A 23,876-nucleotide genomic window follows, 5' to 3' on the forward strand; every position below is an offset into this window, starting at 1 on the left:
GACCCATCTCACTATTTCCATAACCTGGAGCGTATCTGCCTGTGACAAGCAGCTTTGGTAAAACAGCAGCTCAAATAGTGTAAATATGTTCAAAAATTTAAAATCTAACTCAGATCAAGAGCTTACATTTGTAAGTCAGGCCTTTCATTCACTTTGAAGAAGCCTCTGAGTCACAGCCTCGAATCTTCTTGGGTTGGTCTCTACAGGCTTTCCACCCAGATCTCATTTTGTTAAGCTACATCTCAAATAGATAAGTGCCACCCGTAGGTCTCTACAGATATTAAATAAGGTTAATCCCATGTGCCTCAGTTAAGGACGTGGCCAGTTCTGAGTTTAGATTTTCTGTCCCATGGAGGCCTGATTCAGTCCTGATCAATGGTCCTCCTCCCGGTCGGTTCTTCCATCTCTCTGGATCTCTAAAGCTTTGCTAAAGTGACCATTGGGTTCTTTAACCAAGGTTCTGCTTACTCAGTTTAATGTCAACAACAAGAATAATTAAAACAAAGAAGACTGAGCATTGAGCATTTAGAATAGCAAATGAAAAAAGAAGGAAATTTTTCTTAATGATTTCTTTGTTTTTAATAAATTTGAAACATTTCTGAAAACGTATTTTCCACATCGTCATATAAGATTATTGGAAGTAGAATCAAATTTACAACATAATAAAATGCACAAAATTCAAGAGGTCTAAAAACTTCCTGAAGCAACAGGGCCCAAGTTAGCATCACTAAGTGACTTCAGTTACCTTCACTGCACTGGCAGCAGATCTTTCAAAATCAAAGTGAAGATATTCTCATAGAAAGGAGAAAGTATGCTTTTGGATTTGATTGAACTACTCCATCAGAAAATGCCAATATTTCTAGATTTATGTTCACTTTCATTCTATTCCATCCTCCCTTTCTCATAACGCCTTTAATTCGTTTCTCCTCCATCACGATACCCTCGGGGTAGCACTCATAAAATGTTAAACTGCTCCTTTTGTTTGTCACCAGCTCCAGCAAATAACTTCACCCCAGGAAACCAAATGTCACTTGAACCTTTTAACAGTACTAATTCGGCCACCTTAGGGAAGTTTGAGGTGTACCCCCCCCCCCCCCCCCCCCCCCCCCCCCTTGTTTCCTTTCTTCCTTTGACTCCTTCGCTCTCCTCCGTGTGAGTGGGCTGTTGGCACCATCATGTGGTAGCAGTAGTCCTCAGAAAAAGTCTATTTACATATTAAATCCTCCTTTTGACACTTTATTTCATTTTTACAGTTTATACAAATTGCACATTGTTATAAAATAAATATTGTCTTCATCTAACAACTGTAAACTTTACTCATTGTAGAGTCTTTTTTGGGGAAAGTGTGTGCATAAAGACATTCATTAAAAATGTGCTTTTGTTCAGGCAGTGTGTGTGGGGTGTGTTGTGTGATTTAGTCTCCTTGTTCTTCCTCTGTGTTGTCCTTTTTGATAGGAAACTCCAGCGATGTCTTGAAACGAATGGGTACCTGCTGCTCCTCGCCGACCGCTTGCTTGGCCACCGGGGCATGGATACGCAGCTGTCCATTATCCATCAGGGAACAGGAGAGGCCGGACAGATCCAGGTGAGGAGGCAGGTCGATCTTCTGGACGAACCCTGCCTGAGAAGAGGCAGAGGAGCAGAAGGAGGCGCAAGAGGATGAGGAGGAGCAGGACTGGCTCTCTTCTGCTCCAGCCTGCTTCATGGCCACAACCGCCAGACACCGGCCTTCCAGCTTGACAGTGATGTCACTGGGGGCGTAACCACGGGCGTCTAGGGTCACCAGGAGGTCACTGTTGTTTTCTTTGGCCTGCTGTACTTCCTTGTGTGCCTCTGTGGTGGAAAGCTCTCTCTGCTGGTCTTCATCATCACTCACCCTGAAAGTGAATGAGTATTTATAAATCATTTCTCCATCAAAGGCTATTAACCTCTTAACAACTGTGTTTGGGGTAAAGTTTGGGATTTGCTAACGTCCAAACAGATCACTGACAGCCCATTTAAGTTAAGCTTAGAGTAGAGGTAAATCTTGAGATCCATCCTTTTTTAGAGGTTTGATTCGTGTTTACAACGGCCAAATAGAAAAAGCAGAAAATCTGTGATGACAAAATGTATGAATAAAGCATCACTGTTAGCATTTTAACACTTAGCAGGTGGCTAAAACAAAAACCAACACTAGATAGGTCAATGGTGATCTTACGGATGCTACAAAGTTAAAATCAGTGCTATTTTAGGTGCTAAAATGGGCTTACTGTCCATACCTGTGCTTGAGTTTGAGCAGCTGGGGTCCATCATGGAGCTCCCTCAGGAGGCTATCAGCCAGCTTGGCTCTCTGGTTGAAGAAGTCTCGCTGGAGGGATGACAGGGCCCCAAGATTCAGCGGCCACAGCAGCTGCTCCTGGCTGAAGAAAGGGTCATCGCCGAATAAGCTGGTCAAAGCTGCGTGCTGGGACATGATGTCAGTGTGGGAAGATTATGGTTTCCTGACTGCAGGTTCCTAACTCTGACTTGATAGCTTCAGGCTGCAGGGCAAACTGAAAGTTTCCTCAGTTTCTTCTGTGTTGACTCTTCTGGTAGTTTGGTGATCTACACAGCAGTCTTTTATATACCCCAGTTGCTCTGCCTCGGCCCTCCCTCTGTGCTATTTAAGCTCCATGAGCTCAGTGCTGTTTGCTGGCATGTGCCAGTGAAGTCAGGAATACCCTGTCATTAATCAAACAACTGAAGACAGCTTATGGTCATAACCTGTTTGGGTTTGTGTGCATATGACCATGTTCACACTGCTGATTTGTCATTCCTAATAAATGATCCAGATGGAGATTTGAAAAGTTTGCTGTCTGTCTGAGAATATGTGGAAAATAAATAAATAAATTCTGACTCCACCCCTTTTTTTTTTTTTTTTTGAAAATGCTATTCTACTCTATGTCACCCAATTGAAACATTTCACCCAGTTTTATTACATATTACCATTACAGTGGCCTTCTGCCTAGTAACTAAATTAACCTGAAATGAAAACATGACTGTCTCTGTGTGTTGAATTTTGAATGCTTTTCTGAATTTATCCATCGTGTCACCAACTGCATTCAGCTCACTGACTTTGATTGTAAATGATAATTATCCTTTAATTAAAAACTATATTTGTAAAATTAAACATAAATTATTATTTAAAATACCAAGCTGCAGACTAGAGAATAGAATAGAGCTGGAAGACAATCCAAAATTATTATAATAATGATGGTTTATGGTAAAACAAACATGTTTATGATGAGAGAAACTCAATAAATGCATGTGTATATATCTCATCATCCAAATATCAAGAAACTACCAGTAATAAGAAAGGTGCAAAGAAAGGTGTAATTAAAAAAAAATACGCCACATATTCAGAAAAGTAATTTAATATAATAAGGAGCGGCAGGATAAGCTTTGACGCTGGCAGTCTTTGTTCCATGTTAAGCTAACCAACATATACATATTTCATGTTGTTTATGTGCCAGGCTGTATGCTGTGTACATTTTTATTGATTAGACATTAACTGACAACCAAGAAGTGACACCAGCAGCTGCTCAGAGCTGAGCACGTATTACAAACAGAGTGTGTCTTGTGTCAGGTTTCAGAGCCTCATCACTGCTTAAAGGATGAGCTCAGAGTGCTGACATTTCCACACTGTTTGTATGAGAGGGCTGCTTGTGAACATTACAAGGAGCCCGTGTCACATGTATTTGTGGCTTTCGAAGCATCAGACTGTAAAACTGCTTTCATGCCATTGGCTCATACAGGGAACCAGCTTGAATGTGATTGGTCGAAAACAGCTGGTTCATTGTGGTATTTTCCCCACATCCTGTTAATAGAAAACAACAGCAGTTTATCCTGATATCTATTATTTCTGTGAAAGTTTTCATTCAGCTTGTCAGCAAATACATGTTAATTAAATGAATCTGTCTGGTACCTTTAGGCTTTATGCTTTGGATGTACTGGATTGCATTGCCTGTTTATGGTGAAACCAACAGATCTGGACTGAAATCTAAAGCATCACCAGACAGAAGAAAATCAAGTTCACAAGGACAAAAGTTTACAGAACACATTCGAGGTAACGTCCAAGCAGTCAGTTTTGAGTCATCAGGGCTGCTGTGTAAGTAAAGAAGTGTGTCAGTGAACCGGAGGATGCCAGGGTCGGAAATAGAAACGGAGACTGTCGATGGCTGCCGTATCCGCTTCTCCAAATGACTAGACTATAATTACACCATCCAGCTCAGTCTGCTTCTATGAAAACATCCAAATTAAGACTGCTGAGGGTATTTATGTGTGCAAAAAACAGCCTGATGAAATCAGATATTCTTTAATAAATGTATTAAATTTACTTAAAAATTTATTTTAAAGTATTTGCAGGTTGTATTAGTTTGACCAGAATATCAATACCTAAGTTATAGTTTGGCTTTGAGAAATATTTGACTATCATTGCACAGTGTAAAATATAGCGCATATACAATATTCAACATAATAAGTTTTTGTATTTAAGACATAATACAAGAAAATATAATCATGTATGCAGTGAAAAAAGCTAAAAACTAATAAAAACTAATAATTCAGATTCTGGGGATAAAATCTAAAAATAATTGTGATATCAACTTAAAACTCGGCCTTCCAATAAAACACAGTACAATTCAATAAAATAATGTGTTTTATTTAAATCTATTACCGATGCATTTTTTAAACACACATAGCTGACATATCACAAATGTTCCACTACTTAAGATTTTTGTAATTCTATTTTTCTTGCATTTTATCTCACTGAAGATAAATTATATTAAATAACAATGATATTATCAATAAACCTGAAACACATAGTTCATATTCTGGGACATTCTGGCTGAGAGTTGGAACAGGAAACATCTGTGGAGTTCTGTATGTTTGGAGTCATTAGATGCTAGTTGTTTTTATTTCAGCACCATGGACAGCTTAGCAAATGAGCAATAGGTTCCTACTGTTAACAGGACACGAAATGATTATGAAATCATCTTGTCCTCTAAACTGTTGATACAAAGTGCAGATTAATCACAGTCAGTCAAATATGCTGACATCAGTCTGTGTAAAAATATGCTCTGTTTCTTCATGCTAACTGTGTATAACACACAAACACGACGACTCTGATAGCATAAAAAAATCTTATGCACTGTAGATATTGGCAATCCACGCTAGCTCTCTCCCAGGACTTATTGAATATGTATGCTGACACCAAGTGAAGTTTTGCCTCGTGTTACTCGTGCAAACACAATCATGTTGGAAGCCCACAAAAATTCACCCCTAACAGGACGAGTACTCCAATTAACAGCTGGACTGAAGTTACAGACACTTTTTTTCTCTACTTAAAAAAAAAACTTCTCGACCAAAGGACTTCTCCCCTCGGCCCCAACCGGTCGCAAATGACTGCCCCTCCCTGAGCCTGGATCTGCCGGAGATTTCTTCCTGTTAAAAGGGAGTTTTTCCTTCCCACAATCACCGAGTGCTGCTCATAGTGAGTCATTTTGACTTTTGGGTTTTCTCTGTAATTACTGTCGGGTCGTTACCTTACAATATAAAATGCCTTGAGGTGACTGTTTGTTGTGATATAGATAAATCTGAATTGAACTATAAACTACAGCTCTAGCTGTCGTCAGATAGCATTAGTAAGTTTGTCCTCCGTTTATGGTTCTCAGTATTGTCAGCAGAAATGACAGACTTCTGTGAGACTGCAAAGATCAGAAGGAAAGAAAAGATTGCAGTTTTCAAGTTAAGATGTTTGTTGTTATTTTTCATTGCTAAAAGGCTACGTACAATTAATTCATCTTAATACTTAAGGTCACAAGCTAAAAACTCTTACAGTACACAGAAAATATTTGACTTGTTGAAATTCTGAGGAAAAGTTAAGAGATCCTCTTAGAATGTATATAAAAGTTGGCTACATCCACCCATTGAAACCACCTTTTGATCAGTGGAGTCCCACCTCAAGCTGAGCAATTTTGTCTTGGTGTTTTAAAACCAGGCATCATGAGCAAGAGGCAAATCTGAGAAGCTCAGGAATCGCAGCCCAATCAGAGACAAGCAACTTGTCAATCACATGATAAAGGATCGCCTGCTTTATCCTTCTTTTCAACCCTAATGGTCGCCACAATTTACAAAGTTAACATCTTATTGCGTTCAACCAAATAACCACAACTAAAAAGGCTGCAGGCCCATTTATGAACCTGCAGCTTTATCAATCGTGGTTATTTTTTTTATGTTTATGAAGTTCAGTTTATTATCAATGATAATGAACGGGTTATGGTGGGGATACATTCTCATAAATGTTGTCTTCATCACTAGTTTCCTCATCATCCTCAGCTTCAGTTTTTCTGTGACTATCTACACTCACACAGACCTCCTTGGACTTTGTGTAGCTGTCATTGGGGCCTGCTTCCTCATAATCATGATCATCATCACTCACTTCTTGTTCATAATTTTCTCTGAGACTGTATGAATTCACACAGGCCTCCTTGGGCTTTTTGCAATTATCATTTGGGCCCACTTCCTCATAATCATGATCATCATCACTCACTGGCTCCTCATAGTCATCACTCCCTTCTACTCCTGCAGCTCCCCCTTTGATATTTTCATTAGTGTTCACGAGATCAACATTCACGTAGTCTTCATCATCGTCCTCGCCATCTGAATGTATGTAATTGTTGCCGACTCGGACGAGCACTGAAACACAAGCAAGGGAAAGCAATGTGACTGCGCACTCAAACAATCTGATGACTCATTATTTAAAACTGTGTCTCCTGGTGAGCACACACTTTGAGTTTGGATGAGGGGTTCAGGTTTCTTGGCCGGTCGTCTTCTCCTGTACACCAGACACACCACTAGCAGCAGCAGCAGGAGCAGCAGCACGATTCCAGCAGATACCGAGGACGCCAGCAGCATCAAAAGCACTAGGAATACAGATTTCCATCATCAGATCACTGAAAGGCCACTGTGCTCAGCAGGAATCCTGATCAACAGTTCTTATCTCAACTGTATCTAAAAGTTGGGCATAACCATTGTGATGCTATTCATCGGTTAGTGAAGTCTTGTTGTGAAGCCTTGAGCTCCGCGTTTTTGCCATCTTACTCAAACTTCCCCAGTTCGGTGTTTTTAAAAAACAAAACAGAAGTGGCAAACAGGGGGTGGAGCTGAGAAACTGAGGGGGCATACTGTGCTCATCTGCCAACAACTTACTTCCTAAAAGTAGTTCTGAAAATATGACTCACATATGACCGAAATAGGATCAAAAGCCAAAATTAATGAAGTAAAATTTCAACCACTAAAGAACTTTAAGTCGAGTGAATATTTGAAGTTTAAACGATCTTAACAGACCGCCTGAGAACTTCACTGTGAAGTTTTGCTGGAGTCAGACAGAGTGACAGAAATCCCAAACAGGAAAGAAGTTCATGAAAAGAAACTGCAAGAAAATTACAGAAATAAATGGTTAAAAAAACTGTAGAAATCCATCCTAGCAAAGAATTGCTTTATTTTTGTTTGTTCGTTTTTGAAAACTGAGACACACGAGATCCTGTTTCTGTTCAGTTTCATTCTCAGCCTCCTCCCTTATGTCTGTTTCTCCTTCACATTCTGGTTTTAAATGAGTACATTTATAATGAACAGAGTTAAAGCCTGAAAAACAGCGTGCACAGCAGATTTTCCACAATCCGATTTCTTCTTTTGTTAGTAAAATGTAAAAATACATAAGTTCTATGCTGTACTTACATTTAATGATGACACTAATCTGCGCTGCTGGAGATCTGAACGTCTGCGTGGACACGGTGACCTCGTACTCACAGCTGTAGTTGCCTTGGTGTTCATAATCTGCAGCAGGGAACCTAAAGGAGGCTGAATTGTTGACTGCTGGCTCTGTGAGTTTGGAACCAGGGACGGTGAGGATAAATTGTCCGCTGGAAAATCTGGTGTTAATGAAACAGGTGACTTCAAAGCTGTAACCACTGGTGACCTCTGCACCTTCAGGACCCCAGACAAGTCCTCCACTAGGAGACGTCAAGGAGATGTTGGGCGTCTGTAGTCTCACTGTATAAAAGTGACACCAGGATTAAGAGCACATTAAGAACATTTTAAACAAAAGCAGAAGGATGGATTTTTAAGATCAGCAGAATTAAACAGATTTAGCGCGGCTAACTTATTAGCATTTAGTTTCTTATTCACACATCCCGCCGTTATGGAGCAGCATTAGAATTTTATAGTTATGCTTCCCATAAATGAGTTCAATATTCACTCTTTTAGGTCTCAAATCAACATCTGGTTCTGTGGCTGCTAAACGCTCCACAGTGTGGAACAGTTTGTCTCTGATCAGCTGTGTTTACTCTTTGGTACAGCGCAGCCAGAAACGGTTTATAAAACAGCAGCTCCTGTTATAAAAACAGATAGAGAACTACTGCAGTAATAGCTTATATACATTATATTAATATTATCTTCTTTTCTTCCAAGAGTTATTTTATACTTGTCTTTGTTTTCTTACCAGTAACAGAAAGCCTTACAGAGTTACTTTCTGGGGAGATAAATTCACGACTTGGACCATTTTTCTGATACTGACACTGGTACGATCCCTCATGATGAAAGTCGACTTCAGGAATACTGAAGGCAGCAGAGTTTGTACTTGAGGTTTCGGTTCTTCTGAATGAATCTGAAGTTTTCAGCAGAATGAATGTTCCACCTACAGCCTGAGTTGAGATTGAACAAGTGATTTCAACAGTCTGACCCCAGGTCACCTCACCAGCAGGACTCATGGAGATACCGGGTTTTGGGAAGCTTACTGAAAAAAACAGAACAATATTAAATGTATTGGCAGTACACTGACTACCCTTTGATTATTTATATACAGCAAATGAAACACCAGCTCAGGAACATTTATTTCTACTTACTAGTAACAGACATTCTGACAGAGTCACTGAGGGAGGAGCTGAAACGATTACTTGAGATATATTTCTCATACTGACACTGGTACGATCCATCATGACCGAAGTCCACGTTTTGGAGGTTGAAGGTAGCATATGTGGAACCTGTTTTAGTCTGAGTGAAAGAGCCTGTGGTCTTCTTGAGAATGAACTTTCCACCTGGGAACTCAGATGAGATGGAACACGTGATGCTTGCGTCCTGACGCTCTGACTCTTTGTCAGCCTGGCTACAGTGCTGAAAAGAAACCTGGGGTTGTTCTTATTTTCTTCAATTAATGATGAATAGTAAGATGTCCTAGCTTTACGGAGGGCTTTTTTTATTTATAGAGCAACAAACTCTTATTCAAAGCTAAATGAGCATCTTCTAAATTATTGAGATGCCATTTCCTCTCCAGGTTACAGGTTATCTGCTTTAAGCTGTGCACATATATCAAATCAGAAAGATTTGTTATTTTCTGACAACAAAAATATATATAAAGAAATGCAGCTAATGATATCATTGAATATAATTTTGTTAGAGCAGCTGGTTTTTGGCCAATATTTCAAGATTTGAAGGCAGATTTTGATTCTGTTATAACTTCTATTATGGATTTTGGGCAAAATGCAGAACTCTAAGAGTCAGACAGGCATGTAATAAAAACCAAAAGGAACTTTATTGAGATTTATAGAGGGACATGACGACACAGTAGAACTGGGCAGAAAACAAGAAGCAGCCAAAAAAGATGCAGGAAGCAAGATGTGGATGTGCAGAATTAACTAAACACAGATAAAACCCATGAGGATGCAAACAATAACAAAAGCAGGGAAAGAACAGAGACAATTAAGGGGTGAAGCGGAGGAACCGATAACATAGGATCTAAATGAAAAGAGAAATGTGGAATATACAAATAAAACAGAAACAGAGGAGGAACAGGGGCCTATTCCAGGAAGCAGGTTCAACTAACTCTGAGTTGATCAACTTTGAGATCGGCTACTCTGCAAACTGCAGGAGACAGAAAGTGAAGATAAAAATGTGGAGAAACAGCTCAGACTGAGTTTACTGACCGACCTGTGTGTAAGAGACTGAGACAGCAGCAGACCCTGGGGGGAGCTGACCTCAGGTCAGTTTGTTACTTAATAAAAACTGTTTTTGCTGCAGTTTATGACAGTTCAGTTTATGGTTATTTGTTTAAATAATTGTACAGTAAAAATGGAATCTACTGATGGAATAGCAACCTCACTTTATTCATTTATTTAATTGAGGATTTCATTATTTCTGCCATTACTGGATAAAAATGAGATTTGCAGAAAAACTACTTTAATGTTTCCAGTTTAACCATTTTAATCTGATCTAAGATCAGCGGATAGATGACAGCTCTCTGACAGCCACAGCAGAGATGTTTCACTGAGTTACTGTTCAAGGTCAGAGTTCAGTAATAGTTTCATATTTAGGTGAAAACATTCAGAGCAGCTTTCCAAGCTTTCCAAGTCTGTAATGAATATAAAGTTTTACCTGTGATAAATGTCTCAGCTTTATACGTTTTAAAATTCAGTGCATTTTGGGAGGATGAGGCATTTTAATTGAAGAATAGAGATCATATCAGGAAAATGAAGCCATTATGAACAGATCCAGGCTTGATGAGCTGCAAAATAACTGGAGCCTGAACTGGATCTGGGCCTTATGGCGTCTGAATCCGTGATCCTGATCCATTTGGATCCTCCTGCTGCACGGGTGGACTTGGACATGGTTTGCAGATCCGTTATAGAGCCTATGATCACTGATTTTGGTGATTTTCAGTGGAAAATATGCGGAAATGCTCACACTGAATTTCAGACAACTTAACCTTCAAAATGACATCATTTAAGTCACTTTAAATCCATTTAGTTCAGTTTTCAAGTCTTCAAATCATTTCAGCCTCATCTTTACTCAAACATTCACATCATCTCCAGGATCCGGACATTTTTCCATCCAAAGTGTGTTCTGTGTCAGCAGCTTCGTCCAGATCAGTGTGATGTAACAGTGATGCTACAGTAACTACAGTAAATGGTTCAGAGGAACTGACTGACAGTGACGGCTGTGCTCATTATAAATCCGCGACATCATCGCTGTCTCCGTCCTTACAGCCTGTTGACGAGTGAACGACTGTAAAAGCTTCATGTTACGCACAAAAATAACAAACTTAACATCTAACTGGGATTTCAGTGCTTGTAGAAACATAAACGTCTGCAGATGAATTCGCTCCTCTGATCACTTTGCAGTGTCTTTATGAAGGAGGAAATGAATGGGAGTGTCAGACAGGTGTTTCAGGTGCAGCAGGAGGGGGAGTCAGAGAGAAACTCAGAGTTTGTTGGATAAAACCTGCCAGCGAGCAGGTTAGGTTCACAGAGTTTGTTACCCTGGTAACTGACTTGGACTTGGAGTTAGCGTTAGCATTCTTTCTGGAACTGAAAACCAGAGTTTCCCTCATTTTAGGGTTAACAAACTCAGAGTTATTAGCAAAACCTGCTTTCTGGAATAGGCCCCTGGTGTTGCCTTGCTTTGTTTTCACTTTTGCTCTTCGTCTCGCTCCCTCACGGATTTTTTTGCATTTTGTTTTTTTTTTTGTTTCACAATAAATATCTTTTAAGTTATGTTTGTTTCCAGAGTCCTGCATATGGGTCCATCTCCGCCTGTCACACCGCCCAACATGACAGTTTCACCTGTTTTAGGAGCACAGAATTGAATCATTAACCCACTCTTAGCTTTATTTTTTAATGTTTTTATCAGGTGCAGAGCAGTTATTACTGTTCTAGGCTATATATAAAAAACAGACTTTTGATGATGACCAGATCATCATCATCATCTATTTTCTTAACTGCTTATGCAATTTAGAGCTGTAGCTGGCAGGAGCTCGGCTGTCACAGGGCAAACTGAAGGGTACACTGTAATATTACCAGTCAACCCAATACCCATGTCTTTGGGAGGAAGCCACAGTCCCAGGAAAGAACCCACTCCAGTCTCATTGTACATCCTGTATAATGACAATAAAGGCATTCTATTCTATTCACAAGCACCGGGAGAATACGTGAACTCTGCACAGGAGGGCCCCGGCTGGCCAGAAGATTTGAACCCAGGATCTCCTTGTTGTTTTAGATTAGATTAGATTAGATTAGATGTATACTTTATTGTCCCCACGGGGAAATTTGTCTTGGACATCGTACGCTAAACAGTCTGTTTCCACAATTAAATATACTACAAACAATAAAAACCATGTAAACATCACATATTGTACAATAAGTGAGGCAACAGTGTTAACAACTGCACCACAGTGTTGCATTTTTTTTTTTTTTTTTTGTATGTGTCAGACCCAGAAAATGAGGAAGAAACTCCACAGACTAGAATTTTGGGCTGTCAAGTAGTACTGAAGCTTCGGCGTGAGTTCACTAAGGAAGATCTGAAATCACTCATCTGCCTTCTTTCTCAGGTGTTTGGCTGCTTCTCTATTTAACATCACTTCCACTGTCCCATGCTCACAGACTCAGTGCTGATTTCATCACTTCTACTCCAGTCATTTTTCTGCCTGCCTTCCTTGAGCCAATCAGCCTCCACTCCGCATACTTTAAATATCACTGCTCATCTGCCCTTTCAGACTCATTCATGCAACCCACCATATGGCTGTTCACCTGCCATTTTTCTCTCAGCTTCAATTCGTCTATCCATCCATTAACTTCCGCTTATCCTGTTCAGGGTCATGGGGGGGCTGGAGCCTGTCCCAGCTGACATAGGGCGAGAGGCAGGATACACCCTGTACAGGTCGCCAGCCTGTTGCAGGGCCAAAACAGGGAGACAGACAACCATCCACACTCACACCTATGGGCAATTTAGAGTGGCCAATTAACTTAATCCCAGTAACTGCATGTCTTTGGACTGTGGGAGGAAACCAGTGTACCCAGAGAAAACCCACACAGACACGGGGAGAACATGCAAACTCCACAGAGAGAAGGGGGCCTTGGCCAAGGTGGAATCAAACCCAGGCCTTCCAGAAGGTATTCTAACTGTGAGGCAACAGTGCTAACCACCGCGCCACTGTGCTGCCCAAATGATTTGCTTCAATTCATTTTAATTTTTATTTATATTACAAATCACAGCTATTACTCTACTCTGATTTTGATTTTCAGGCCCTGATAAAAAGCCTAACAGTGAAACTAACTAAACATTTTCAAACAATAAAAACTAAACTGAAACAAACAAACCCACTACGGAAACAAAGACTCAAAGCAAACTGTAGACTAATTAGAAGATAGACAATTATAATAACTCAGCACTTGATTCTTCAAACAGGTCTATGCACCCTTTCATGCCAGCACAGGACACTTGCAGAGCATGCAGCACAGAAGCCAGTGAAGGGTGATGGCAGACAGGTTCTTTCCCTCATTTGGTGTTGTGCTCAGTGCTGCCAAAACAGCTTCTACAGCCCATCACCCTACACGTAAACTCAGCACACCTCAAACTGTGTGAACAGCAACAGTACACTGGCTCTGTGTGTGTTAGTTTGAAGGTGTACATGTGCGTGCTTTTATGTGGCCATGATGCTCAGTTACGTACCATTTTAAACTTCACTGAGCATGTTTCTGCCAGTGTCTCTGTGACTGCGCTTGATTAATCATGCTGCTATGTCATCTGTGTGCATAAAAATGTAGCAGCCATTCCAGCCTAAAGCATACTATTAATGTTGGTCATATGGACCTCAAACTTGCTTGACTGTGACATGTGGGGATGTTTGAGGCTTGTATAAATGAGGTATGGAGCACTTAAGCAAGAATAGCTTAAAATACATGTCAGAAATCTGATTGCTCCTACATGGACTAGGCCCATCTGACTGTATAAGTTGCTTTGCTGTGTTTGTGCCTGTATAGTTTACACAACTGAAGAAAAAAATTAAGTTTATCTAGGTGTCTTGAATCTTGCATGCCTGTGTATCTTGAGAACAAAAAAACACCCCAAATATTATAATATTACACAGTTCTTCTTACCTGAGCAGATGACACCGGCATCCTCACCATGATTACAGTTGTGTGTCCCAAATCCATTGTGCCGACACTGAATTAGAGAACTTTCACTCCCTGAACAGGCCACTTCATCAAGCCAGATTTGTCCAGTTCCTTGACCAAAAAAGGCAGATGTCGTGGCACTCAGGGCTGTTCCACAGTCTATGTATCTACAGATCACATTGGCATCATTTATGTCCCAGCTGTCATCACAGACTGTTCCCCAGGAGCCACTGTGATAGATTTCAACTCTTCCAGAGCACCTTGTTGCTCCAGACCCAGCTAATCTGATCTGAGGACCTAGTCACAGGAAACAGTTTGTTAAAGGAAGTCAGTGTTTTCTTTTTTATTATCAGGCTGTGACAAAAATAGTAACATACTTTGCATCACTGAAATTTCTGAAGAAACAAAGGAACCCAATCATCATAACCCAGCCCAACTTTATTCTACTGTTCAGTTTGGCTCAGTTATTGTTTCGAGTTTTTAAACCAAAAAGAAGAGGGTACATTTATTCAATACAGTTTATCAGAATGCTTAATTACCTGAGCAGACGACACCAGCGTCCTCACCATGTCCACAGTTGTGTGTCCCAAATCCACTGTGCCGACACTCAGTTAGAAAACTTTCACTCCCTGAACAGGCCACATCATCAAGCCAGATTTGTCCTGTTCCTTGACCAAAGTGAGCAGACTGAGGGGCCGACACCACTGCCCCACAGCCCAGCTGTCTGCAGACCACTTTAGCATCATTTAAGTCCCAGCTGTCATCACAGACTGTTCCCCAGGAGCCACTGTGATAGATTTCAACTCTTCCAGAGCACCTTGTTGGCCCAGCTAATCTGATCTGACCTATCAGACACATAATATGAACTATATTTTAATATTTTCTTTAAATCGAAAAAATATATATATAAATATATATATAAAATTGCATGACACATAATAAGAGACTGACCTGCAGCAGGTGAAAGGGAGGCAAAGAGACAATAAACTATTGAAGAAGAAAACATTGCTCATTACATAAAGTTAGGGGAAAAAACTACTGTAACAAATGTCATTTATTTAAAGTGATGAATGTTTCCATTGAAAACCTAATATTTCTGTACAATATGAAGAAAAACTTTATATTATGGAACAATTTTCTTACCAAGTGTCCAAAAATGAAGCACCTTCTGCTGTGTGCCCCCCATGACTGACAAAAAACAAGCTGCTTTATGTCATTTATAAGAACCCGATAGCAGTAAAATGAACTTCCTCTTTCGATTTCCGGTGTTTCTCTCTCTTTTTTTTTCCCACATGTATCCAAAGAGCTTTGAAATTAAGTTTACACACATCACTGAATTTTGTCCATTGTTGCATAACAACGGCAAAGATAATGCTAATAACTACACCAGAGCCTTTTAGTCATTGTGAATCATTCATTTGAACAGCACTGGGAACAAATTTGCAGCAGGTATACAGCCGATCATCCACGAAAACAGACGCTCTTTGTCTCCATCTAGTGGTCACACTGGTTACAGTTTTTCTCGAGCGCTGTCATTTGAAGACTTGGGGCCTGTTCCAGGAAGCAGGTTCAACTAACTCTGAGTTTAACAACATACTCTGAGTTAATCAACTCTGAGTCTTCCGTTCCAGAACAGCTGATCAGAGTCAGTTCAATCAACCCTGAGTTTGCGCGTGCGTGAGTAAGAAAAGAAAGCCATCATCAATGGAGCTCTGATACCAGGATTCACCATGGCAACGGGTAAATAAAGAGCGGAGCCTCTATTTTAATCCGATGGATGGAGGATCGCACGTGTCAGTGTGGAGCATGACGAGTCACTTTGATCAGCCTGACCCACTCTGACATTATCATAGACAGAATAAAAGTTGGTTATAAAATATATCATTTCTTTTATAATGTCTGCTGTCATCATTCACACAACTTGAATGTCCATTAGATGAAGCTGAATCCTAATTTTACATTTAATGTATAAAATCTAATTATTCAGCCTGACGGACAAACTGCAGGAGACAGAAAGTGAAGATAAAAATGTGGAGAAACAGCTCAGACTGAGTTTACTGACCGACCTGTGTGTAAGAGACTGAGACAGCAGCAAACCCCGGGGGGAGCTGACCTCAGGTCAGTTTGTTACTTAATGAAACTGTTTTTGCTGCAGTTATTTGTTTAAATAATTGTACAATAAAAATGAAATCTATTGATAGAATAGCAACCTCACTTTATTGTTTTAACTGAGAATTTCATTATTTCTGCCATTAATGGATAAAAATGAGAAATGACATTTACAGAAAAACTGCTTTAATGTTTCCAGTTTAACCATTTAATCTGACCTAAGATCAGCTTCACTCATAGATGACAGCTCTCTGACAGCCACAGCAGAGATGTTTCACTGTGTTACTGTTCAAGGTCAGAGTTCAATCATAGCTTTCGAAATATTTCGAAATATCGATACTTCCGATACCAGACCTTTACGACTTAAAATCGATTCTCAGATCCAAGTATCAATACTTTAATACTTCAGTCATTTGAGATAATGTATCTTATCAAGAACACGTTAGAAAGTTTAAGATTGAGATCTTGCCTAGACTGAGATCTTGCCAGGGTTGATGGAACTACTTTTTCTTCTGCCTGGGAAGTGCATAATGCCTTAAGACGTAATTCCCAAGTGCAGCGCGCTGCTGATGCTCACTCACTCAGACAGACACAATGGCCAATGGTCACACTAAGACGCAAACTGTTTGTGGGAGAACAGTGAGAAGTTGTGGTAACAACAAACCTCATGTGGTGTCTGGTGAAAGAGCTTGAGACAAAACACGAATTTCATAAAATAAAGCTCTTTATTTTGGACAACTCACTCTTAAAACAACCATTAAAACCCATAAAAGACAACCTGTGATTGAGTGATCTAACAACTGCAACTGTCTAGTTTCCCGTATTAACAGAAACACAAAAACATCAATCACAAAAGAATCCCCAAAATAATAAACAAAAAATAAAATGTACACAATACTAACCCCAGGTGCACTGTTTCAGACTACCCACAAATGCACCCCTGAAAATAATCCTCAGATCTACAAGAAACAAAAGAAACAGTTTAATCAGAATTCAACAAAAAGAAACATGAAATAAATAAACAGGAAAAAGTAACCAAAAAGAAATACCAAAAAACACATGGTCCACATCCCTTCAGGCCTGAAAAGTCATCTGACCTTTTGTCATTGCAACCAGCCTGGGAACATGGCCAAACCAAATAAACATTACAATATCCCCAAAAGAATTAACATTTACACAAACAGGATACACCTGACCTAAGCTTCACGTAACCAAGTTGCCACAACAGGTAAATCTACCTCAAAAAGGCTTTCTCCAGAAACCGCAGGTGTGGCCGTCTGCTTGAGCTTAGACAGGCAGAGTGAAAACAACTTCCTACTGCCCACGGAAGTATTTATAGCCTCCCTCCCCCTTCTACTACGACCTTCACAAACCCAAGAAAGTCCCCGGAAAAACCCACATTGCCCACTGGTGGCCAAAAAAGGGAAGACATCCCCCACCTCATTTTGCCACCCGGCTACACTCGTTAAATACCTCAGAATACACCACACTAATGAATGACGCGGACCGAAGGGGAGAGCCGAATGTCAGGTGCTGCTGTTAGGACAGGACAGACGGAGTCATTTGGTGTTGCAGGCAGGAACTATCCAAGTACAGAGAAAGGAAATGTCGAGTTTTACGGGGTAATAAGCATGGTCGCTGTTTGAGTTGGACAGATTAATTAAGACTGTAATGTCTACAGACAACGTGTACTGAAAGTTTGTTTGTGTATTGGTGCCACCTACTGGCCAAGTTAGGTATGCATGGTTTAAAGAATGCGAACTGGCCGCTGTTTATGATGTCATCAGTGTGAGTCAGGATTAAGCAATGGAGGAGGAAAGCATGGTTGTCATCCCAGGGTTTCATCTGTAAACATCCGCTGTATTTGGTACGGTGGCCGGGAGGTGCAAACCAAAATTACAAAATCTGAAACACTTTTACAAGTGGCAAAACAAATTTACATTTTAGAAACAAAATCACATTTTAGAAAACAAATTAACAATACGAGAAACACTTTTACAAGTTCAGAAGAAATTAACATTTCAGAAAACAAATTAACATTTCAGAAAACAAATTAACATCACTCGAAACACTTTTACAAGTGGCAAAATCAACCGGAAAGGGTAGGTACTAATTCCAAGGCTGACCCGGAAGTGATAACGGAAGCGGGCATTTCAACCCAAGATAGACAGCAGTTCAGTGGCGTTTTGCCCGTTTTGCGGGGCACATATGAGTAGATTAACGCGGTTTTGTTTTTCTTGTGGACGGTCCTTAGAGTTTTTAAATGGGACAGAACAGACGGAAGGTCCAGAGGCACAGGGGATATGTCAACAGCCGGATAATGCTAAACAAAGTAAGTGCAGCATAGCGCTCGCTATCTGAAGTAGCCAATACGAATGAAAGCTATTAGTGTCATTGGTTAGCTCATTTTGTTTTTTGAGACAGAGCTTTGTTAATTTCAGCAGAAAAACCTTGCTCGTCATATAAACAGTTCCTGGAATACCGAAGCTCGAAGTCCAAAGAGCGTCAGTCTTTTAACTACGGGCCTAGAGGAAGACACCGGGCTAAAGAACAAAAACACGTCCAGGTAAGTTGTATAGTACTGATCGTGTAATCAGTACTGGACTGTCTGATTCGGCTCACTGTGAAACTGTGGTGGCACAAATTAGCTATTGAAGCTATTAGAAACTGCTGATAAATTTATGCACTTTCCTCACAGGTTTTTGAACTCCCAAAGATAAGTCTGAAAATGAAAGGTAAGTAGATTTTTGCATCTAGCCTTTTTCACAGAGAGAGAACCTTTCTAATGATTTATCAACCAAGAGGAATCTGTCATGTACTTGTTTACATTCTTATATGACTATTGTGGTAATCATTTTATTATTTTCATTGTGTTTAAGAGATGCACTGGGACATCAAGCTACAATTCAGCCAGGACAGGTAATGTCATTTTCAGACGTTCATCATATTCTGAAAACTGTGACATGCTGGTCAGATTTACCGATGATGCAGGTGTTTATGAGGAAGGGATTGACACAGGTGGTCCAAGATGAGAATTTTTTAACTCTGCTAATGAAGCACCTGAAAGACCGGCCAATTTTTGATGGACCAGAGGGACATCGGTTCTTGGTCTATAATGCAAATGGTATGCATAGGGTTAGATATGTGCTATACTAATGGATGGTTATTAGTAAACAGATATGTGACACAGAATATGTTTTTTTTTTTTTTTTTTTTCCCCCCAATATCTTAAAGTAAATAATGTATGTTTTCATTTTACAATATGAATTCATTCACAGCTGTTAGGGAGGATGAATACTTCCTGGCAGGACAGATGATTGCAGTTTCAGTTGTACATGGAGGTCCGGGACCCCATTTCCTGTCAGAAGATCTTGTACAGTATCTTGCTGGCCAGCCTTCATTCAAACCAACAGTTAATTTAATAACTGATGAAGAAATAGGGAAAGCTTTGCGAGAGGTGGGGATAACATAAATCCAGTGTGGTAGGACAGAGTTTAACATAGTTCCTGCACTGTTCAATGATGATGTTTAGTTCCCACACATATACATTTGCAGAATTATGAATTTATGGTATTGTAGGGTTACAGCATGCTATATATGTCACTAAATAAAAATGGTCAAGATTAACACATAGTTATTTAATGTGTTGGGTATGTCTCTTTGTCTTTCAGATTGAGAATGCTGCTACATTGGATGCTCTACAAGAATGTATCATGAGACACAGCACAATGTTGCAGACAGCAGGCTGTCTTAGACATGTGGCTGCTGTGGACGAAAAGAAAGAAATTGTGGCCAACTACCTCCAGTGGTATATTTTTGACCGCAACTCATCTGTAATTGACAGGTAAGATATTTTTAATGATGTAATTTTCTTTTTTTTTTTAATGTAGGAATGTTTAGTTTGTAATGCTCCATGGCACGTGTATCTGTTATCAGTCACTGTGACAAACAATTTTGCCTTAGTGTGCAACATCTACATATCTGTGTAACAGTGTGTTCACTTTGTAGATTCAAAGATGGTCTTTCAGCTCTTCAGTTCCTGACTGCACTACAGCAACACCCTACTTTGCTGACCCCTGTCCTGTGCCACTGTGAAAAGCGACTGACTGCCTTTGAGCTTGAGAGACTCTTCAAACCTCAACTCAGCCCTTCAGGGAGTAATAGGAGACTGAAAGAAAGCCAAACCTTGGCCTGCTGGGCAGACTATCTCCTTGATTGTGAAGGTTTGTAAGGTTTTATTTGTACCTACTTGGAAAACCACGTTAGCCTGGTATATTTGAACATTTATTTCTTTGCAGAAGGCGAGGCTGCTGTGTCTGTGGAAGACATTTTGATGTTTGCAACTGGGCTGACATCACTTCCCCCATCTGGCTTGGAACCACTGCCACAAATAGAGTTCCTGGATGACGTTCCACTCCCAATGGCAAATACATGTTCAAACTTGTTGAAATTACCATTTCTGGATTCATATAGTGTGTTTAAGTCACAAATGGACTTTGGAATTCAAAATAGTCCAGGATTTGGTTGTCTATAAACTATATAGCTAGATAACCATTAGAGTAGTGTTTTTCAAACCTGGTCATCCAGGCACAATGCCCTGCACGTTTTAGATCAGAGATCCTAATCCTGAATAACTGATTAACAGGCTTTTTTTTTTTTTTTAAACTGCAATCATCTGAATCAGGTATGTTAAAGCAGGAAAACTTGGACTCAAAATGTTTTTTGTTCTTTGTTGGTATTATGTGCATTTAAAGGTGCAGTTACTTTTGTTAAAATACTTTAAAATTGCGGTAAGCAAGCATGTCTTTTTTTTTTTCCCCTCAGACAGCATTTGGACAATTGTTTTTCATTCATTTATTTCCAAATTTTAAATACTGAAACTGTGGGTGACAAGTTGTGTACATGTTCCACCATCATTACAATAAACTTCCCTTCAATTCATAGCTGAGCAATTTCTTTTAGTTTCAGATATAGTTCAGTTGAAGACTGCCACTGTTCTGGCTTCTGTAAATGATTGTGCTCCACTGCAAAGTCCAAGTATTCTTGCATGTTTGGGTCCCCACATGGAGCTCTTGTCAGATGAACGTCAGGAAAGGCATCCAGTTCAGTCATTTCGATTTTAAATCCACAGTCTCTGGAGCCAAACCTATATTACAGAGAAGATATGATTACATTTAAATTTATGATAAAATGGAAAATACCATCTATCACCAAAGTATTACCTGTGTGGTAAGTAGTAGAGCTCATTTGGCACTCCTCCTGGACATGATGCTGTTCTGGAGGGGCGGATCCTGTGACTGTTCCACAGTCTCATACACTCATCCAAGTCCCTCTGAATAACATCACCAAAGCAATATCTCAGCAGACACTGATGCTCGTGACTCCCATTTAAGTATCCAGCTTCTCTAAGGTCTGCAAATAGCTCCATCCAGAACTGACACCTATAAAAAAATCAGTAATATAGTGTTATAATTTTCATATCCATGTTTAAACGATGGTCACTCAAAATGAATTTAAAGTATGAATACCACTTACCTTCCCTTTCTGAATATGGACCACCAGGACTCAATCCTCTGGTTGGTTGTGGATGAGCCATACATGTGGCTGGACGCTCCAGAGTAGTAGTCATTGTGGTGGTGGCGTAGCGTGCACTGAATGGTCCCGTTCTCCGTGCCGCAATCGGTTCTCAGTCTCATGGGGATGACACCGAGGTTTCGCACACATGACAGGAAATAGTGAGCGATCACAGATGGGTCATTATTTGTTGCGCCACATATAAGCCACAGTACTTTACGGGAAAATCCATCGATGCACCCTGAAAGTGCCAGACCGAATGGCTTGAGTTTATCATAACCATCCACGTGCCACATATAGTTCGGTCCGATGGAGTGGTAGGTTCTTCTTATAAACCTTCTGCGTGCTCTCCTCTCGCACCCTTGAGGATTAAGCTCCCGGAGCAAATTCATTACATGATCCCTCCTCACTCGCAGATTGTACTTTTGTCTGAGTACCTGCCACATCATGCGGTAGCCAAACAGCTGTCCAGGTCCACGAAGTTCCACTCGTATTGCTCTAGTTATGACGTCGGTAGAGGACAAATCCTTTCTGCGATATAACCCAGCATCATTCAGTTTGCTTTTCAGCGACCTTAAGCTGATGTGTACACCGTGTAAACATGCCATCATGTCTACGATTACAGCGTATGAGTGACCCTCATTAAAATATCGTATGCACTGCTGCAGCATATCTGGTCGTTCTGTCTGTTCTGTGCCGTTTAAAAACTCTAAGGACCGTCCACAAGAAAAACAAAACCGCGTTAATCTACTCATATGTGCCCCGCAAAACGGGCAAAACGCCACTCGACTGCTGTCCATCTTGGGTTGAAATGCCCGCTTCCGTTATCACTTCCGGGTCAGCCTTGGAGTTAGTACCTACCCTTTCCGGTTGATTTTGCCACTTGTAAAAGTGTTTCGAGTGATGTTAATTTGTTTTCTGAAATGTTAATTTGTTTTCTGAAATGTTAATTTCTTCTGAACTTGTAAAAGTGTTTCTCGTATTGTTAATTTGTTTTCTAAAATGTGATTTTGTTTCTAAAATGTAAATTTGTTTTGCCACTTGTAAAAGTGTTTCAGATTTTGTAATTTTGATTTGCACCTCCCGGCCACCGTAATTTGGTCTTAGATGGCATCGTCGGTATGTGAAATGTTCATTCCTGATTCTTATTTTTGTAAATAGTCAAGCATTTGTGTAGTTATGCGAATGGCTAATTGTATTTAGCAGGCTGATTTACCACATGCTAGTTTTCCTCATGTTGGCTACGGATATTTATTTTACTACAGAATTAGTTCTGGCTTAGTTATTTTCCTAATAGCAATACATTCAGTTGGTATTATACACAATGTTCATATTTAATCACAAGTGAGTCTTTAATTATTGCAGTTATGTACATGTAATTAGTTTGGAATGTAAATGTGACCGTATTATATTTCTTTCTTTCTTAGTTTTACCCTACTGCCAATGCCTTCAGTAAAGAGAGAAGAATTGGATCCTCTTGTCAGTGTGGTTATTGGAGTGGAGTTTAGCTGCCTGTCGACACAAGAGCAAGGCGCTTTGTTGAGGACAGAACAGTAAAACGACGCCTTTTGGCTGGCCTATCTACTGATGTTTGGAGTAAACCCTCATAGCAAGGAGTTGTGATTCTGCAGTTGAGTTAATATCTGCGAGCAGTGCAATGTCAAAGGCAGGCTCTAAGGCAGGCTCAGTGAAGAATAGATCCAATGCATCGTCTTCCTCTAGACACACTCGCAGCTCATCAGCATCTGTAGCCGCTGCTCTTGCTCGTGCTGAAGCTCAAGCAGCCAAAGCTGAAGCTTTATTTTCTGAAAGGGAGAGTCAGCTTAAGGTACAGCAAGCACAACTAGAATCTTCTATGACAGTGGAAAAGGCATTGGAAATGACAGTGGAAAAGGAGAAGAAAGCTGCAGCCACTAAAGCAGAAGCTTTAGAAGCAGCAGCAGAGCAAGAACACAGGGATGTATTCAGCAAAAGTGAACAACTGCTTGTGGATCAAAAGGAGCGTACAAAGGAATATGTACAAAACCACTCTATACACACAGGTAGCATCTCCATGCCTCCACTTGAAGGCCCGTTTGAGGCTGGAGATCAGCCTGCTGGCTCACAACCCCCGTATGTTTTCTCTGTGCCCATTCAACATCAAACTGGTGAACAGGGTGAAAAGTATGGAGAGTGTAGCCCTGTTCGTCAAGAGTTCCAACCTCTCACAAGTGTGCCAGACCTCGAGGG

At 40.3% G+C, this 23,876-nt stretch overlaps 3 protein-coding genes across 7 annotated transcripts; 1 reads left to right on the top strand and 2 right to left on the bottom strand.

Annotated features, from left to right (window-relative positions):
- Nucleotides 1–1,210: 1,210 nt before the first annotated feature.
- On the bottom strand, nucleotides 1,211–2,565 carry hspb9 (heat shock protein, alpha-crystallin-related, 9). The gene is made up of 2 exons (XM_030736592.1): nucleotides 2,259–2,565; nucleotides 1,211–1,877 (listed from the first exon to the last, which is right to left on the bottom strand). The coding sequence occupies exons 1-2, from the start codon at nucleotides 2,450–2,452 to the stop codon at nucleotides 1,415–1,417; spliced, it is 657 nt and encodes a 218-aa protein (XP_030592452.1). The 5' UTR covers nucleotides 2,453–2,565; the 3' UTR covers nucleotides 1,211–1,414.
- A 2,131-nt stretch (nucleotides 2,566–4,696) lies between these two features.
- On the bottom strand, nucleotides 4,697–15,208 carry LOC115785261 (deleted in malignant brain tumors 1 protein-like). The gene is made up of 8 exons (XM_030736799.1): nucleotides 15,108–15,208; nucleotides 14,916–14,951; nucleotides 14,504–14,809; nucleotides 13,947–14,261; nucleotides 8,519–8,812; nucleotides 7,756–8,070; nucleotides 6,807–6,941; nucleotides 4,697–6,714 (listed from the first exon to the last, which is right to left on the bottom strand). The coding sequence occupies exons 1-8, from the start codon at nucleotides 15,148–15,150 to the stop codon at nucleotides 6,293–6,295; spliced, it is 1,866 nt and encodes a 621-aa protein (XP_030592659.1). The 5' UTR covers nucleotides 15,151–15,208; the 3' UTR covers nucleotides 4,697–6,292.
- Nucleotides 15,209–18,062: 2,854 nt separating this feature from the next.
- Nucleotides 18,063–20,876, top strand: LOC115785265 (G2/M phase-specific E3 ubiquitin-protein ligase-like). 5 transcript variants are annotated; one of them, XR_004020337.1, is made up of 8 exons: nucleotides 18,063–18,405; nucleotides 18,515–18,639; nucleotides 18,772–18,808; nucleotides 18,953–18,992; nucleotides 19,352–19,530; nucleotides 19,745–19,917; nucleotides 20,082–20,296; nucleotides 20,372–20,876. XR_004020337.1 is itself a non-coding variant. In XM_030736804.1 (8 exons), exons 4-8 carry the CDS (start codon nucleotides 18,996–18,998, stop codon nucleotides 20,605–20,607), a joined length of 1,005 nt encoding a protein of 334 aa, XP_030592664.1. In that variant the 5' UTR covers nucleotides 18,063–18,405; nucleotides 18,515–18,639; nucleotides 18,772–18,808; nucleotides 18,953–18,995; the 3' UTR covers nucleotides 20,608–20,823. The 5 variants fall into 5 exon arrangements, 3 of the variants coding, with proteins under 3 accessions (XP_030592664.1, XP_030592665.1, XP_030592666.1); XM_030736804.1 differs by having other exon boundaries at nucleotides 18,953–19,197; nucleotides 20,372–20,823; XM_030736805.1 differs by having other exon boundaries at nucleotides 18,518–18,639; nucleotides 18,953–19,197; nucleotides 20,372–20,823.
- Nucleotides 20,877–23,876: the final 3,000 nt, after the last annotated feature.

Source organism: Archocentrus centrarchus, chromosome 8 (genome assembly GCF_007364275.1).
Source record: "Archocentrus centrarchus isolate MPI-CPG fArcCen1 chromosome 8, fArcCen1, whole genome shotgun sequence".
Lineage (NCBI taxonomy): Eukaryota > Metazoa > Chordata > Actinopteri > Cichliformes > Cichlidae > Archocentrus > Archocentrus centrarchus.

Excerpts from the sequence above, each read along its gene's own strand:
- hspb9 (XM_030736592.1), bottom strand. The coding sequence starts at position 2,452 with ATGTCCCAGCACGCAGCTTTGACCAGCTTATTCGGCGATGACCCTTTC. Across the intron at positions 1,878-2,258 it reads CTGCTCAAACTCAAGCACAG|GGTGAGTGATGATGAAGACC; the intron begins GTATGGACAGTA and ends ATTCACTTTCAG.
- LOC115785261 (XM_030736799.1), bottom strand. The coding sequence starts at position 15,150 with ATGGGGGGCACACAGCAGAAGGTGCTTCATTTTTGGACACTTG. Across the intron at positions 14,952-15,107 it reads GCTTCATTTTTGGACACTTG|TTTATTGTCTCTTTGCCTCC; the intron begins GTAAGAAAATTG and ends CTTCTTCAATAG. Across the intron at positions 8,813-13,946 it reads TGCCGGTGTCATCTGCTCAG|TAAGCTTCCCAAAACCCGGT; the intron begins GTAAGAAGAACT and ends TGTTTTTTTCAG.
- LOC115785265 (XM_030736804.1), top strand. The coding sequence starts at position 18,996 with ATGTCATTTTCAGACGTTCATCATATTCTGAAAACTGTGACATGCTGG. Across the intron at positions 19,918-20,081 it reads AACTCATCTGTAATTGACAG|ATTCAAAGATGGTCTTTCAG; the intron begins GTAAGATATTTT and ends TTCACTTTGTAG. Across the intron at positions 20,297-20,371 it reads CTATCTCCTTGATTGTGAAG|AAGGCGAGGCTGCTGTGTCT; the intron begins GTTTGTAAGGTT and ends ATTTCTTTGCAG.